The sequence below is a fragment of the Tripterygium wilfordii genome, chromosome 20 (assembly GCF_013401445.1).
Source record: "Tripterygium wilfordii isolate XIE 37 chromosome 20, ASM1340144v1, whole genome shotgun sequence".
NCBI lineage: Eukaryota > Viridiplantae > Streptophyta > Magnoliopsida > Celastrales > Celastraceae > Tripterygium > Tripterygium wilfordii.
In genome coordinates, this window is record NC_052251.1 from 3,254,256 (window position 1) to 3,268,761 (window position 14,506).

General features: G+C 37.2%; 2 protein-coding genes across 2 annotated transcripts; one reads left to right on the plus strand and one right to left on the minus strand.

Moving 5' to 3' along the window:
* Positions 1 to 464: 464 nt before the first annotated feature.
* Positions 465 to 5,793, plus strand: LOC119987036 (probable LRR receptor-like serine/threonine-protein kinase At1g63430). Its single transcript, XM_038831747.1, has 13 exons — positions 465 to 965; positions 1,402 to 1,540; positions 1,823 to 1,894; positions 1,977 to 2,120; positions 2,208 to 2,357; positions 3,120 to 3,236; positions 3,313 to 3,386; positions 3,745 to 3,996; positions 4,115 to 4,320; positions 4,443 to 4,575; positions 4,716 to 4,873; positions 4,968 to 5,183; positions 5,294 to 5,793. Exons 1-13 carry the CDS (start codon positions 875 to 877, stop codon positions 5,540 to 5,542), a joined length of 2,001 nt encoding a protein of 666 aa, XP_038687675.1. The 5' UTR covers positions 465 to 874; the 3' UTR covers positions 5,543 to 5,793.
* A 195-nt stretch (positions 5,794 to 5,988) lies between these two features.
* Positions 5,989 to 9,883, minus strand: LOC119987037 (RNA-binding protein NOB1). The gene is made up of 5 exons (XM_038831748.1): positions 9,501 to 9,883; positions 7,829 to 8,939; positions 7,320 to 7,488; positions 6,648 to 6,761; positions 5,989 to 6,473 (listed from the first exon to the last, which is right to left on the minus strand). The coding sequence occupies exons 1-5, from the start codon at positions 9,823 to 9,825 to the stop codon at positions 6,324 to 6,326; spliced, it is 1,869 nt and encodes a 622-aa protein (XP_038687676.1). The 5' UTR covers positions 9,826 to 9,883; the 3' UTR covers positions 5,989 to 6,323.
* Between the last annotated feature and the right edge of the window lie 4,623 nt (positions 9,884 to 14,506).

Sequence of the window (14,506 nt, forward strand, 5' to 3'; positions counted from 1 at the left end):
AACCCTTCTAATCACCGGAAAAATGGTTTTCTTGAATCAAAAAAAAAAAAAAACCCCGTTTTTTAACGTAAAGAAAAACAACATTCTCTTCTTTATTAAGTTTGTTTTTTTTTTGTTTTTGTTTTTTTAAGTTTTTGGATTTAAATGTGTTGGTCTACTTCTTCTTGGTCTTATACGGATTTTACTAAGGTCCACCTCCTTCAAAAGAGTGGATGGTCCACCCCATTAGAATAAGAGTGTTAAAATTATATGTGAAGGTTATGATGGTCTTTTCCAAAACTTATATTTTAAATCGAACGGTTTTTAACAAGGGTGGATTGAGGGTGGACTGACAGTCGGGTGGACGTGAGACGGTCCCGTCTTATACTGATAACAAAACATCTCTTTGAATCCAAGTTTCTCTCACATCTGCTTCTGGGGTGGTTTTCAGGGGTTATCCAACTGACAGTCGGGTGGACGTGAGACGGTCCCGTCTTATACTGATAACAAAACATCTCTTTGAATCCAAGTTTCTCTCACATCTGCTTCTGGGGTGGTTTTCAGGGGTTATCCATTTCTCTCTACTCACATTTCCTAGTGATTTTCTTTTGCTTTCGTGGGTGGTTGCCAAATCTTTGATTTATACTCACTCGTTTTAGTCTCAGTACAAAAATTTTACAAAGACGAACACTTTGTCTACTAATTTCATTGCATTCTCTAGATGGAACCCATTACTACTGTAGGGAATTTTTGGTAACTACAACTACAACCCATTTGATTCTTCTTCTTTTTTTTTCCCGTTTGATTTTGTTTCCGGTGCATTTTTTTGGGTCACTGGGGTTCTTTCGGTCTGGTGTGTTTTCTGGAGAGAGAGCGGAATGTTGCTTTAGGAAAAATGAGATCCGATAGATTTACTTCACTTGTGGTTCTTTGCTTTGTCTTTGGAGGTCCTTTTGTGATCGTTGATTCCTTTCCAAGAGATGAAGGTAAGTTCATTTGCTGTTTTTATTTTCGTTTCTCAGATCTTGATTTGCTTTGAAGTTATTTTTTTACCTTTGTTTGGTCTATAAGCAAATGACGGCTTTGATGAATTTCTGAACTTCTTGTTTGGTGCTTTGATTTTGCTCTGGATTTGCTTACGTTTTCTTGTTTTAAGTTCTTTAAGATTCAAGAATATGTTAATTCTATTAATTTTTTGCTTTCCTGCATTTTCTGGATTACCAAACAGGGGAATTTGTTTTCTTGAACTTAAGTGACCCGATTTTGCTTCCGGAATATAAGAACAGTTTTTTGCATTTTATGAGCAGATTTTGTAGTTTCAGGGATCAGTGCGGATATGAGCACGATTTATGCTGAACTTTCCACAGTCGTATTTTTCTTAAAAGTGGTGTTTTGATAAGTGGAATTCTCTGGTTCTTACAGTTCGGGCTCTTTTGAACTTCAAGGAAGCCATATATGACGACCCACTTGTATTTCTGTCCAATTGGAATGCCTTAGATGCAGATCCTTGTCACTGGCCTGGTCTTTCATGTTCTTTTGCTGGAGACCGTGTTGTCAAGATGTAAGATATGATCCATTCATCTTTTCCTCTTTGAGCCTACATTCATGTACTAAACTGCTCTAGTCTCGGCGATGTAATGTGAACTGTTTATAATTAAGTATACCATCAGATATATTGTAGCTGCTAGGCGTTTCGAATGTTATGTTTATCATGTAGTTTTTGCTCATCATTAGATAATTGAGTAATGAAACAAAGAAAGACTACTACTTATTAGTCAGTGTAACTTTGCCTTATATTGAAGTCCTTGTCTCATAAATTTGGAGCTACAAATCTGTTTTGCAGAAACATCACTGGTTCATCTTTACGAGGATTTCTTGCACCAGAATTGGGTAGAATCACCTATTTACAAGAACTGTATGTTCTGTTCTGTTTCACACTTTGTGTGAATTGATATGCATATTTATATGAATATTAAGTTCTATTTTATGTTCTGCAGAATATTGCATGGGAATAATCTGCTTGGTATAATACCGAAAGAATTGGGCTCCCTGAAATTCCTTAAGGTTTTGGATTTGGGGATGAATCAATTGACGGGTCCAATTCCTCCAGAGCTAGGGAACTTGACCAGTATCCAGAAAATGTAAGCAGAAAAAAATTCAGGGGTTTTGGATTTTCATTTAATGTTTTCACACTTGTCAGTCTCCCTAATCATTTACTTCTATTGCAGGAACCTCCAGTCAAATGGGTTGACTGGAAGATTACCTCCTGAGCTTGGCAATTTGAAGTATCTGCAGGAACTTCGGCTTGACAGGAATAAGCTTCAAGGAACTCTTCCTTCTACTAACAATTCAGCGACAAAGTCAGACATGCATGGAATGTAAGTGGGTTATTCATGCATTGTTGGGTTTTATAAAATTCTGTTGTCATCATCCCTTCACATATACTTTTGTCTGCTTCTGTTTATCTAAATATCTGTTTGATGGTGAAGTACTGAGATGTATATAAATATGGGTATGCAATCCTTCTCTAAAATCATGTTGACCTCAAGACTCAAGAGTATATGATATGACCATTACAGAAATATTCACTGCATAACTTACTCTACTTTGACCAGCCCTTCTGTATGCATATATGTGGTTAATGGCTAATTTCTGGCAGGATAGTTCTCCCAATCAATTTGAATTGTTTAAGACTTTCCTGTAGAAAAGGCTGCTTTTTTAAATTGGCATATGACTTAAAGATATCATGAAGAATACAAAAAGGGCTGATAAATGTATAGGTTAAGAATAGCTATCGTGGATATTTCAAAGTCATTTCTAAGATACCTTTTCATTTGTTCTTCATCCTTTTTGTAAGAACTCCAGTGTTGTATTCATCTTCCATTATAGCTAATGGTTTCCATTAACTACTCTTAAGAGATCAATGAAGAAAGTTACTGTTCTAGGACAGTCTCATTTTAATGCATGTGATTATGTGAATGGGAATACACCTTCATCCTGGTGAAATGCTTTTCAAGTCTAGTCGTGCAACCATATAATTGAGTAAGCTCTTGGTTTAGAACATAAGTAGCTCAGTAGGGTGGAAAGCAAAGTCATTTGCACATTGATTTTCGGATATTGATTCTTCATTTCTGGTTCAGGTATCCCTCAAGTGCAAACTTAACTGGCTTCTGCCAATTTTCTCAGTTAAAAGTGGCCGATTTCTCTTACAACTTCTTCGTTGGGAGCATACCTAAGTGCCTGGGAAATCTTCCAAGGTGCTTCTCTGGGTCTTTATCATATGGGCTTCTCTCTTAATTCTTTGACTCACATTTTCTTATTTATATCATGCAGTACAAGCTTTCAAGGAAACTGCCTCCAAAATAAAGATCCGTATCAGCGTAATGCCACGCAATGTGCGCTTTATGGTATGTTTCCTGTAGAGGTCAGATTTGCTACATTTCTGAAGTGTCAATGGGGATATCCGTTATCATACCTTAAATTTTACAGAAACAATAAGGATTTGTAGTGAAGAGGAGATTCTCCAGAGATCTAAAAGCATGGAGAGAGTAATTGTGCTGTCCATTTTATATATAATTAGTCACCCTGAATAAGTAATAACCCCATAGAGTTTTATTTTTTTATCTTCTAATGTAGAATATCAGCTTCTGTTAAATCTAATATTGTATCAGCTTATTGTCCAATCAAACTTTCAATTTATAGTGTGCCTTTTGAATTAGTCGACATTGATTACAGTTGTTAACTTTGAAATTATTCCTTTTGCAGGTAGTACTCCACCTGCCAAAAGCCATCAAACCAACAACTCTAGGCACCGACCTGCTGATGACACTTCAAATCATCAGGGGTCATCAAAGCCTGGGTGGCTTTTGGCTCTGGAAATAGCAACTGGAACCATGGTGGGTTCACTCTTTATTGTTGCAGGTCTCACTGCTCTTCAGAGATGCAATAGCAAATCTTCTCTCATAAATCCTTGGAAGAAACCTGCTAGTGAGAAAGATCGCATGACAGTGTACATAGGTTGGTTTGGCTGATCCCAATAACTACCTAAGCCTCAATGAACTTAAGATCTTTCGAGTTTTGTCACCTGAAAAAGCAGTTCATTGTAGACTAATGAGTTGTGGTTTTTCATTTGCAGATTCTGAGATGCTGAAAGATGTCACAAGATTCACCAGACAAGAGCTTGAAGTTGCCTGTGAAGATTTTAGCAACATTATAGGCTCCTCACCTGACAGTTTGGTCTACAAAGGCACCATGAAAGGTGGGCCTGAAATCGCTGTGATATCCCTCTGTGTTAAAGAAGAGCATTGGACTGGCTATCTTGAGCTTTACTTCCAGAAAGAGGTAAATTACCTATTAGTAATGCCAAAAATTACTGACTGATTCTCCGTAGAGTACATACAAGAGATGAATTTTATGACTTTGACAGAAAATTGTAATGTTTTTTTTTTAACATTTCCATTTAGGTGGCAGATTTGGCTAGATTAAATCACGACAACGCAGGAAAGTTGCTTGGATATTGTAGAGAGAGCAATCCATTTACGAGGATGCTAGTTTTTGAATATGCATCAAATGGGACTTTGTACGAGCACCTCCATTGTAAGCGAAGCTTCATGTATTTTTAATTAATTGAACATATATTCATATAAAAAGGGATGTATATATATATATATACACATACATATTTATTTATTTATATCGTAAATTAGCTTGAGCTATAAAAAGGTATTTCACTGCAGATGGAGAAGGATGCCAGTTTTCTTGGACACGACGCATGAAAATTGTTTTAGGCATTGCTCGTGGACTCAAATATCTCCACACAGAACTTGAACCGCCATTTACCATATCAGAGCTGAATTCTAGTGCTATATATCTTACAGACGAGTTTTCACCTAAGGTATACCAGATGCCTTATCCCTGAAATTTTGAAGCCTGTGAAATTTGGGGTTCCTGTGTGCTTAAATGTTTCTGGTTTTTACCATCTGCTACAGCTGGTTGATTTTGAAAGCTGGAAGACAATTCTTGCAAGATCAGAAAAGAACTCAGACTCTATTGCCAACCAAGGAGATATTTGTGTTCTTCCAAATTCTATGGAGGAACGGCATCTGGATGTCCAAGGCAATGTTCATGCTTTTGGTGTACTGTTACTGGAAATTATCAGTGGGAGACCTCCACACTGCAAGGACAAAGGGTGTCTGGTGGAATGGGTAAGAAACTTTGAATTTTGAGCATTTGCTAAATTTTCTATAATCTACCATGAGAAGTATTGTTACACTAAAAATTTAAGGAAAGAAGATGAGAAGTTTCTCTTTTGCAGGCTAAGGAATATCTAGATTTGCCCGAAGTGATGTCGTATGTGGTTGATCCCGAGTTGAAACACTTCAGATTTGATGACCTCAAGGTTATATGTGAAGTGGTGCAACTTTGCATCGATCCAGACCCTAGTAAGAGGCCATCCATGCAGGAATTAAGCTCCTTTCTGGAGAGCAGAATCGATACATCCATATCTGCTGAGCTTAAGGCATCTTCTTTGGCCTGGGCTGAGCTTGCACTGTCATCATCATAGTGGAGTCAAATGCTAGCAGCTAACATACTGTAAATCACACTTACATTGTAATACCTTTCTCCTTTTTATTTCTTCCTCTATAGTTTTCCCATCAAGCCTCTTCATAGTCATTGTAAATCCTTGCTTGCTAAAAGGGACATACTGATCCTCACCCTTGTCGAAGCCTAGTCTTCTGTATACTTACAGATTTTCAGTGAAGTCTGATTCACAAAATAGGGAAATCAATTCTTGTTAGAAATGTTTAAGCTTTATTTCATGTTAATGTTGTGATCTTTTCCTCTTCCAATTCGAAACAATTGTAAATAACTGATAATTCTGCATCAGTTCGATGCATTTACATTGACTTCTTTCAGTGCTTTTTTTCCCTTGCAATGGAAAACTCACCATTGTGAGTGCTCTTAGCATTTTGGTTTGCCTGGATATTGTACAGGAAAGCTAATACAAGATGAACTGAAATGCCTGGAATCACTTAATCAGTCTGATACATTCTATTCTCAGGAATTCAATGACGGTGGAGTACACCTCCAAGCAGGGTACTGCAACAGTGAACATTCGCAAAAAGATCGAAAAATTCCAAGTGATTATGCCCCAAAGCAAACTACCTTTGTTCAAAGCCATCATACTGGCACACTACAGATGGATGGTAAAATAAAATTAAATCCATCAGTGTTGATTTCACAGTGGTAGTAACGCACCTAAAACAGCTGAACTCCAAAAAGTATTGAACTTTATGCATTCGGATGAAAAATTCATACCAAAACAAAACTTGAGTAAAACCATATTATTTGCGCTTAGAACGGGAGTAATGATTGTCATTGGGATTCCTCTTTCCACTGAAAACTGCTAGTGCCTGTCTAACTGGAGGCCGGTGAGGAGCTTTCTTATCAGTATGGTGGGTGAAGATGGCGTCTGGAATGAAGAAATCATCTCCCTACACAATAAAATACAAATTTGCCTCAGATATAACTAAAAAACAGAAGCTATTTAACATATATAAACAAAAGAAAGAGTAAAAAGACACAATAGAAAATAAATATCACTAGAAATACAGAACAGTTTAGGTGACATATAATAAGGCAGAATCAGAAAATGAAATAATACTAACCTTCTTATTGGCTTTCTTCGAAGGATTAAGGAACCGTTGTGGGAGTTGATCTTCCCGTAAGACAACGTTCTTAGAGATGGCATCTCTTCCACCTTTGGGTAAAGGTAATGAAAACTGCACAAAACCAATTTTCAAGACATAAATAGATAGCAAACTGAGCGGAAGTCCTAAATGAGTATACTCAAAAGAGATGGGGATGAAGCTATGACGACTATCCAATTGGTTTAGTTATTTTTGCTTCATGACCCATACAGTAATAGTTCATTGCATCCCACACAATAAGAAGCATTCGAAAAGAAACAATAACAAATGTATAAAAGTTATCATTTCATGTAGCTGACCCCACACTGTTCATAACCCTAATAGAGGATATAAAATGATGATATGAAATGTGAAGATTTCTTTGGTTCATAACCCTAATAGAAGATATAAAATGTACAGATTCCATGCATTGCATTAGAATGCTTTCCCTTGAGAAATTTATCCATTGAAAGAACTAATTGAAAATGGCATGTTGCAATTAACTGAACCGTAAAATGCCAACGAAAGCCAGCAGATTGTGATAATACTGAAAGGAAAAAAGTAACAGAGGATCACATCACAATAGTCAGCAGAACCAAGCGCAGAGGAACTCTAGATCATGTTGTCACTGGCTCAAGTGGATACACTTACTTTTGTACCACGAAGCTTAATCCTTGGCCTACGATCCGCTAACACCACTCCATTCTCACCAACTGTAACAGCTACCTTGCGCAAAGTGCCACCATTTCCACACTTGGGGCAAAAAATTCGCCCAATTTCAGCAGTTACAGTATAGCAGGCATGGCATTTCAGTATCCACCTAGACAGGTAGAGAACACAGATAACTATAAACACCAATTATCTCAGCAAGAAATATCAGATGCCACATCCAAAATACATTTCAGGAAATACAGTTATCTAAGTCAAAAGTACATAATCCCACCAGACAATCAATACATTATACAATAGTAGATATGCAGACAGCGATCACATAGAACGGTGAAGATATCTTAAACCACATTGCCAGTGCAAGACTTACTTCGTCAAGTGACCAAAATGGTCACAGCTAACAGTCTATGCAAGCAGGCCTTTCATCAGATAAAATACAAAGGACAATCATCATCATTCATGGCTGTATAAACCAACAACCAATTGCATACCTGTGCAGCTCACGTATCTGCATTCCTCCAGGTGCCAGCAGACGTAAGCCCATTTGCAGAAGAACATTTTGCATGGCAAAGTCACCAGTAATGCAAGCTACACTGGACTCGGATAAGGGTCTCAACATCCAGCTCTGCTCACTACTAACATCATCAGCATATGATGCATCAACACTTTCATGGACCTGGCTTGAAATCTCCAAATGATCCAATCGTTCACGGACCATATCAATGTCTTCTCCTTCAAAGGTTACTTCAGCATTATTATCAGTAGCTTTTGAGATTGTAGAATCATTAGTTGCATGCATTTCTAAAGGACTTTCCACTATCGGATCTTCCTCCAGTCTCATCTGTTTTAGAATGGAAGATAGATTTTCACCACTATTTTTATCTTCTGTCGTTGCGCTCTCCCTGGAAATTACATTACCACCATGTTCACCTTCAGAATCTTGATGTAATGACTGATCCAGCCGGTCATTCTCTGCATGAGCGTTGCCGTCTTTGTCCTCCTCCAGATCATGCTGTACATCTTTTTCAGATAATGCCTCATAATATTCACGTCTGGACTTTCTTCTAAGGTATCTTCTATGAGTACTTCGACTGACAGCAGGCCTCCAATCTCCAGCATCATCATCAAACTGTCCCTTAGATGCATCAATTCCATCTGCCACCATCTTCTTCCCTTCAATGTTTACCTCACTTTTCTTTGGTGGATATTTCTCAGGTTTCCTTGATACATGTTCAAAATCCTCTTTGTCCTCCAAAGAAGCTTCAGTTTTAATTTCCATTGAACCATCCACAGACTGGTCGTCTGGGAACATGTTCATGTTTATGTCTTTTAAGGGAAGAATTCTGGACTCCTGTTTAGATCCATCCTCAACTTCGCATTCCAAAGCTTCCCATTCTTCCAAATTAGGAACATTGGAACCCCATCCAGGCAACTCCTTCTCAGGTAGCCTCTTCACGTTAACTACATGGACTGGGGGAGGAGCCTCCCTAAGATGTTTGGTTCCATGTATCCCAGCCTCTAATGTGTATGTCAGGGCAATAAGCTTTAGATCAACATCTGAAAGAGTTTGCAGGTCACCAGTTGCCCTTGCAAACTTGATAACTGTCAAGTCACATAGAATTTTTTTAATAAATATAAAAAAAAATCCCTCTGATATCTGATTCATACTCGAGGTTTATCAAACATCAAGCGGAACATATTAAAACAAGGATTTAAAACCAGTTCAAAGTCACTGCAGAACTACTAAAGAAAAGTGACAGAGTTCAAGAAATGGAACCAATAAACCTACTTTATCTTTTGAATATTAATGCTAATCTAAATTAAAAATTGAATCTCTTGTGTAAACTATTAGGACACAAGGAAATCAAATTAATAAAATTGGGTTCTCCATCAAATCCCAAACGACATTCCAAATTGCAAAATTTTGATTCCAAACTCCTATCCAGTTCAAACCGAAGCTCCCTTTAGAAGCCAACACTAAACAAATAAGAAAATGAAATTCCACAAAACAACTGCAAGTAGCTGAGCAAACTATAAAAATCTTTCTCAATTCATCAATATTAGCATCAAATTAACCAGAACACACATGTTCCACGTCCAAAACTGCTTAATGTAATCATAATAATAGAAAAATACATATTTTTTAAAGAAGATTATATTTACCCTTTTGGAGGGCATCGGGGCTGGGGTCCATGGAGTCGATTGAGAAGGAGAGGAACTCAAGGAAGTGGCGGGAGACAGGGTCCCGGATTTCGGCGAGTACTTCAGGGACGGTAACGAACTTATCAGCTGAGTGGACAAGATTTTGGCCTCCCTGGATAACTGCGTTGGCGTCAACTATCGCCACCGCTATTCCCTTGGAGGACTTGCAGCTCTCCACGAATACCTGGTCTATCGGACGTTGGGGTTTCTGAGTCTCTTGTGGTGGCGCGCTTGTCACTATCTTGGACCAACAAGGAGCTGCAGTCGAAGGTGCCATCTCCTCCATAGCTGTCTATTCGGATGCTACTGCGCGTGAGAGACAGAGAGAAGACACAATGGAGCTTAAACCTAAAACCCTAGCTAGTGAACGGTGCCGTTTAATGAGTCACCAACAATTACAGCCCCTCCTTTTTCGAAGGTTTTGAAAACCAGACCGGACCGGCCGGTTGGACCGGTGACCGGACCTTAGCCCGGTCCGGTTTACATCCTAAAAACCTGGCAATTTAAGAACCGGTGTATTTAGTGAGAACCGGCCGGTTCCCGGTTAGACCGGTTGTTAAGCTTAGACTTAAGAACTTATGAAGAATTTTCCAATGGAGACATGTTGTTATTGATGTATATCTATTTCAAAATGATATATGTCCATAACTTTGGTGTTCATAATCTAAGTGATATGAAGAGAAGTGTGGACATGTAGTGTTTCCGATATCTATTTTATTGCTAGTGTTATGAAATGTATAATTTGTTTATTATTATGTATATTAATAAATATATATTTAGTATATATTGATATTGAACCGGTTCGAATCCCGGTTGAACCTTGAACTGAACAATTTTTCGATTCGATGCCTGGTCCGATTTTCAAAACCTTGCATTTTTCTCTCTTTACTCAATAGAAGAGTTATAACTTTTTTTAAATACAAATTTGTTTTTCATTGGATCGAATCTTAGGCGTACATATGTCTAACCTAATCAATTACCAATCGAGCTACCTCTTTTTTTGGTATAAAAGAGTTATAATTGGACACTGCCTAATTGGAACTTTAACATAACCGTGTCGGCTTGGTGATCGATTCACCAGTTTTACGGTCCGACCAACCTACACTGTCCGATTTTAATAACATTGATATAAAAAGGATAAATGGAAGTGGTAGTTGGAGATTGGTTGGCGGATAATGGTAGGTGGGAAGTATAATGTAGCCATGTAAATATCGTGGGGTGGTAGGTGTGGGAAGTATTAGTTGATTGTATTTATACCTTACTTGTATCTTGCTTCAAGTTCAATGAAAATAATTTCGTTCAAGAATCTTTAATTTTCAGTCCGGTAAGTTTTTGTAAATTTTGGTTTGTTAAAGAGCTTAAATTGAATATAATCTCCAACCCCCATGTATGGCTAGTGGGTGTGTGGAGCTCGTTCCTGTACTTGCTTAGACCATATTATATCATTGTATTTCATTTGCTTCATGAATAAGGTTTTTCATTTTTGTATTTCAACTTGGTATGGTGTGATTAAGTGATATTGTCCATCAATTGCATTGGTGATTTATGATGCTTTGTGTGACTGATATGAACTTGGTAAAATGAGTTTTTTTTACTAGGTTTGTCTGTGTTATTGCTATCACAGACGCATTACTTGCCCTGGATTATGAGCATTGTTCAACTTTTGGTACTAGAGGGCTAGATTTGTTTTGGATACATGGTTGATAATAGAGGACTTGACACATAATCAAGTTTTGTTGGATGTTATTAAGTTTCTGAAGTAGTTTAAACATTTTCCCTATGGCACAGAATCAAGTAATTTGATTGATAGGGATGGAAGAGGTCTCTCAAATAAGGAAGAAGTACGCGGCTGATATTTTCTCTATACGAGAAACACAAGAACACATCAAACCTTTCATACTCAAAACTCCAGTCCTCTCTTCAGAAACTCTAAATTCTATTTCTGGAACTGGGTTATATTTTAAGTGTGAATGTTTTTCAGAAGGGGTGAGTAATGAGTAATTAATTATTTGTGAATGATCTTATCATATTTTTCATGCTATATGACCTTCAACATCTAAAACCTTCTCCCCATTTTGTATCACCCATAAAAGTGGAGCATTTAAATTCAGAGGCGCCTGCAACGCCATAATTTCCCTTGCCGATGACCAAGCTGCTAAAAGAGTTGTAACACACAACATGTTTGCTCTATAATGTGTGAAGTTTATAGTTTTTGACTTACTTGTCTGTCCCTTGATCATATCCTCCAAATTAGTGGTAGTGTAGCCATGTAAATATTGTGGGGCCATGTGGATTTTATGGGGAATATAGTGGTAGTGTAGCCATGTGAATATTGTGGGGCTGTGTGGATTTTGTAGGGAATATAGTGGGAATATAGCCATGTGAATATTGTGAGGATTGGTACGTGAAGAGTGTAGTCATGTGAATGTTGTGGGGCCATGTGGATTTTATGGGGAATATACTGGTGGTGTAGCCATGTGAATATTGTGGGGACCGGTAGGTGAAGAGTGTAGTCATATAGTGTAGCCATGTAAATATTGTGAGGACCGGTAGATGAAGAGTGTAGTTTGTAGGGAATATAGTGGTAGTGTAGCCATGTTAATATTGTGAGGACTGGTAGGTGAAGAGTGTAGTCATGTGAATATTGTGAGGCTATGTGGATTTTGTGGGGAATATAGTGGTAGTGTAGCCATGTGAATATTGTGGGGACCGGTAGGTGAAGAGTGTAGTAATGTGAATATTGTGGGGCCCTGTGGATTTTGTGGGGAATATAATGGTAGTTTAGCCATGTGAATATTATGGGGACCGATAGGTGAAGAGTGTAGTCATATGGATGTAGCCATGTGAATTTTGTGGGGAATATAATGATAGTGTAGCCATGTGAATATTGTGGGGACCGGTTGGTGAAGAGTGGAGTTTGTAGGGAATATAATAGATGTAGATTTTGTGGAGAATATAGTGGTAGTGTAGCCATGTGAATATTGTGAGGATTGGTAGGTGAAGAGTGTAGTAATCTGAATATTGTGGGGCCATGTGGATTTTGTGGGGAATATAATGGTAGTGTAGCCATGTGAATATTATGGGGACCGATAGGTGAAGAGTGTAGTCATATGGACGTAGCCATATGAATTTTGTGGGGAATATAATGATAATGTAGCCATGTGAATATTGTGGGGACCGGTAGGTGAAGAGTGGAGTTTGTAGGGAATATAGTGGATGTGAATTTTGTGGGGAATATAGTGGTAGTGTAGTCATGTGAATATTATGAGCATTGGTAGGTGAAGAGTGTAGTAATGTGAATATTGTGGGGCCATATGGATTTTGTGGGGAATATAGTGATAGTGTAGCCATGTGAATATTGTGGGGACCAGTAGGTGAAGAGTGTAGTCATGTGGATTTTGTGGGGGTGGTAGAGTTTGGGATTGATTGGCGGATAATGGTATGTGGGAAGTATAGTGTAGCCATGTGAATATTGTGAGGATCGGTAGGTGAAGAGTGTATTGTGGGGGGTGGTAGAGTTGGAGATTGATTGGCGGATATGATAGGTGGAAAGTATAATGTAGTCATGTGAATATTGTGGGAAACCGGTAGATGAAGAGTGTAATCATGTGAATTTTGTGAGGGTGGTAGGTGTGGAAAGTATTAGCTGGTTGTATTTATACCTTGCTTGTATCTTGCTTCAAGTTCAATGAAAATAATTTCGTTCAAGAATATTTAATTTGCAGTCCGATAAGTTTTTATAAATTTTGATTTGTTAAAGAGCTTAAACTGAATATAATCTCCGACCCCCCATGTATAGCTAGTGGGTGTGTGGAGTGGGTTCTTATACTTGCTTAGGTAGTATTATATCCTGTTAAAGTACACTTATGCAAGTGACCCGGAAAAATTTGATCAAATCAAGCAATTTTTCATAAGACCTGTTCAACCGTACCAGTAAAACATGACACTTTTTGAAAATATTTTTTAAATTTTGAATTATTTATTATAAAATTTTAATTTATGATATGAAACTTGATTTCTCTATGTATTGATTGTATTGTTCTATATTAGATATGTGATGTGAACTTCATTTTTTTAATTTATTTGATTTTTTTAATGGATGATCATATGCAAAGTATTTATTTTTAGTATTATTTTTAATATTAATATATTATATCTGTTTAATTAAATTTGCTGTTTAATCGATGATCCACTGGTTGAACCAGTAAACCAATGACCGAATCTCTTGTCCGGGTCGATGTCCGACACAGTTTTTATAACATTATTTTATAATGATTTTACCCAATGAACAATATTCATCTTGTCAATCTCTATTTAATTGTGGTAGTTTATTATCTTTATTTGCATCAACGAGACCCTTTATCAAGAAATTCATTTGTAACTCACACTTGGCCTAAATTCTCTATCACTATTCTCTGCCTAAATACTCAACTCAAACACCATCATTTGCCGGTCTCCATCCACGATCACACTTCTTTGATCCTCATTAATGAGCACTTCAGTGATGACACAATAACTCAAAACGCGTCAATTCCATTATTTTCAAAAACAACGGAATTACTTCATGAACGGATAAAACACTCTGGTTCAGAGTTTAAACCTCAATTCCATTGTTTTAACCAGTCACAAATATGTACTAATATCTAATTTCAATGGAATTGGACCTCAAAAAGGTCAATTCCATAATCTATACTATTATTCCATTGTTTTCAAAAACAATGAAATTACTTCAGGAATGGATAAATCACACTTTTTCAGAGTTGAAACTTCAACCCCATTGTTTTAAACAATTATAAATATGTTATAATATCTTATTTTAATGAAATTAGACATCTAAAAGGTCAATTCCATAATCTATACTGTTATTCCATTATTTTCAAAAACAATGAAATTTATTCATGAATACATAAAACACAATGGTTCAGAGTTGAAAAGCTCAATTGCATTGTTTTATTCCATAATTATTT

Coding starts and splice junctions, on each gene's coding strand:
- LOC119987036 (XM_038831747.1), top strand. CDS start 875: ATGAGATCCGATAGATTTACTTCACTTGTGGTTCTTTGCTTTGTCTTT. Junction 1,541..1,822: donor GGAGACCGTGTTGTCAAGAT/GTAAGATATGAT, acceptor TCTGTTTTGCAG/AAACATCACTGGTTCATCTT. Junction 3,387..3,744: donor CACGCAATGTGCGCTTTATG/GTATGTTTCCTG, acceptor TTCCTTTTGCAG/GTAGTACTCCACCTGCCAAA.
- LOC119987037 (XM_038831748.1), bottom strand. CDS start 9,825: ATGGAGGAGATGGCACCTTCGACTGCAGCTCCTTGTTGGTCCAAGATA. Junction 7,489..7,828: donor CAGATACGTGAGCTGCACAG/GTATGCAATTGG, acceptor CTACCTGTCTAG/GTGGATACTGAAATGCCATG. Junction 6,474..6,647: donor CGAAGAAAGCCAATAAGAAG/GTTAGTATTATT, acceptor TTTATTGTGTAG/GGAGATGATTTCTTCATTCC.